General features: G+C 31.5%; 1 protein-coding gene across 1 annotated transcript; it reads left to right on the forward strand.

Moving 5' to 3' along the window:
• Positions 1 to 517: 517 nt before the first annotated feature.
• On the forward strand, positions 518 to 1,778 carry LOC143617453 (transcription factor bHLH110-like; the record flags this gene model as incomplete). The annotated part of the gene is made up of 4 exons (XM_077090005.1): positions 518 to 615; positions 696 to 1,355; positions 1,509 to 1,617; positions 1,713 to 1,778. Coding segments are annotated over exons 1-4 (933 nt in total), but the record flags the coding sequence as incomplete, so codon positions are not given.
• Positions 1,779 to 2,552: the final 774 nt, after the last annotated feature.

The raw sequence follows: 2,552 nt of genomic DNA on the forward strand, positions 1-2,552 counted from the left end.
GATAAGTATAAAACCCTCTTAAGTTGAAACAATTCGTGAAAACCATATGTAATATCGTTTTTCTTTTCTTTTTTTTTGTAACATGTAATATATGTTATTGTATTTAATACAAAACATCGAAAACATAAAAAAAATGTTTTGCTATTTTTTTAGTAATTTATATATATGTTTTCAAGAGAGAGAAAGTGTAAGAAAACTTTAACATTTTTTATTAACTTTAATTGTGGACCATAAGATTTAATCTTTAATTAAAAATATATGATTGACAATGAGTTTCTAAAATTTTTACAACTCAAGACTTTTTATTTTAACATAACCCTATCTTAATCTTTACATGTATTCATGTATGGTATGTGGGTGTCACCTGAACCACTGTTTCTTCGAAGTTAGTGATAGATTCTTTGGTAAATTTCATAAAAAAAAATATTCTTTCTTTTTTGCATTTTTATTTTCTAAAGTTGATTAGAAAGGTGTGTGGAACGGCAACATCAACAGTAGGGCATTGTTCATATATATTATGGAATCTGCAAATTTTCATGACCAACAACAAGAAGATAACCAGTTTCTTGTGGATTCTTCATGCTATGGACTGTCTGGCTACCAAAACCATATTTTGTAAGTTAATAAACCATAACTCTAGCTAGGGTATTATTATTCATCTCTTTATAAAGTTTGAAAATTGCCTATTTGTGCAGAAATGGTACTAGATACAATACAATTACAAACTCGAGTGATCTGAAGCAACGCATATATCATGACGTCGATCGAGTTCCAAACTCGCAGGACTTGGGATTAACTAGCATTTCAATAGAAAACTTTAACGCACATGAACTGCAACATCTTGCAAGAATCAAGCAAAAGCTTTCTGTTACTGGATCTTATTCGGAAACCCGCAACATCATAAACTGCAGCCCAACATCCAGTACTACTGAAGAGTTAATGTCAAATAATAATATTCAGAGAACTAGATACATCAATGACAACAATCAAGATATGTTGCTCAAAACATACTCAGATGGGTGTCATATAAAAAGTGATCAGTTTGTGAACCAAATTCCCTCATCTGAGGAATCATTATCAATGATTCACTCTTTTGAAAGTAATAGTTGTTATAGAGGGACATTTAGCCAGATCTTTCCAACCTTAAATGTTTCAAATTTGAATCAAACCTCAAGCAGTTTGGATATAAACTTGCAGGCTTTAGATTCCTTTGGGTCTACAACATTTCATTGCAGTTCTAGCTATCAACCTTCTGCATACAATGCTCATAATCATGGAGGCCTTTTCAAGGATAGTAGTTTGTCATATGATGTTGAACAAATGAATAGAAAGGTGAGTTTTTTTTTAATTCTTTTGTTCGCGAATTTTTAACATTCTTTCCATCATTCGAAAACATGTATAATTATCTTATTTTGTTCTAGAAAAACTTCGATTCATTAATTTATGTAGAAACTTAAATCTGAATATATCTTGTACATGTTTTAAACTTTACTGAAGATGTGGGAAAGAACAGAAACAAAAAGGCCAGCAAGTGATTATATGCATGCCAATGGTCCTAAAGCTTCTCCAACAAAGAAATCGAAACTCGAATTCCGCCCTTCTTGCACACCATTAAAGGTGATTACAAAATCTATTTACAATCACTAGTCGCAATATATGTTTTTCTATTTATTAATTGTGATTAGATGTGTGTTTGTGTAATGTTGAATCAGATTAGAAAGGAAAAGTTAGGAGATAGAATCTCAGCTCTTCAGCAGATGGTGGCACCTTTCGGCAAGGTTTAGTGTTATCTTTCTTCCTCTCATAAAGTTGGTAGCTTTCTACTGCAACAAACAACCTTTTTTTCTAAATTATTGTTCAGGTGGTTCTGATATATTAATTATACACTCTTTTCCCATCTTTAAATCCACAGTCACCATATTGCTAACTAGTACTTGCTACAAAATATCTCTATAAATATGATTCATTTGATCAATTTTGATCCACATAATTCCTCAATTTTGTTATTACTAAAACAAGAATGACAGGCTGGCTAATATTGTGGGGTTTGTTCTATCAAGGCACTTGTTGCCTAACTCTCAATAGTAAGACATGCCCTCTATACCGTTTGACATCTAATCACACACTGTTTTTAAAATGGCCATCTAAGGACTCCTCAAATGGCCATTTGACAAATACTCAGGCTGCCATTTTGAAAAGTAGGAGCTCAAAGAGACCGTTTGAGGAATCCTCAAACGTCCTTTGAAAACAGTGTGAAATTAGGAGACAGAGTGTGTATATCATGCCACTATATATATCAAATTATAAATAATGAAGACACTCCTGATACTTTCAATTTTATTTACATATAGATGGAAGCATAACCACCTTTCTAGAATTGATAAATATAAGAAAAATTAAGTTTCCTTTTAACATGGAGGTGAGTAAATGTAAAATATCAACAATCCATTGTATTCTTCTAGTTTTGTACTCATTTTAGCTTCTTGATTTCATTGTTTAATTATTGAAAAAAGTAACTGCATCAAAGACAAATTATACAACTAATGGAGACA

The sequence above is a fragment of the Bidens hawaiensis genome, unplaced genomic scaffold (assembly GCF_021521415.1).
Source record: "Bidens hawaiensis isolate Kalapana, Puna unplaced genomic scaffold, B.hawaiensis_p1.1 tig00054866_1, whole genome shotgun sequence".
NCBI classification, from domain to species: domain Eukaryota; kingdom Viridiplantae; phylum Streptophyta; class Magnoliopsida; order Asterales; family Asteraceae; genus Bidens; species Bidens hawaiensis.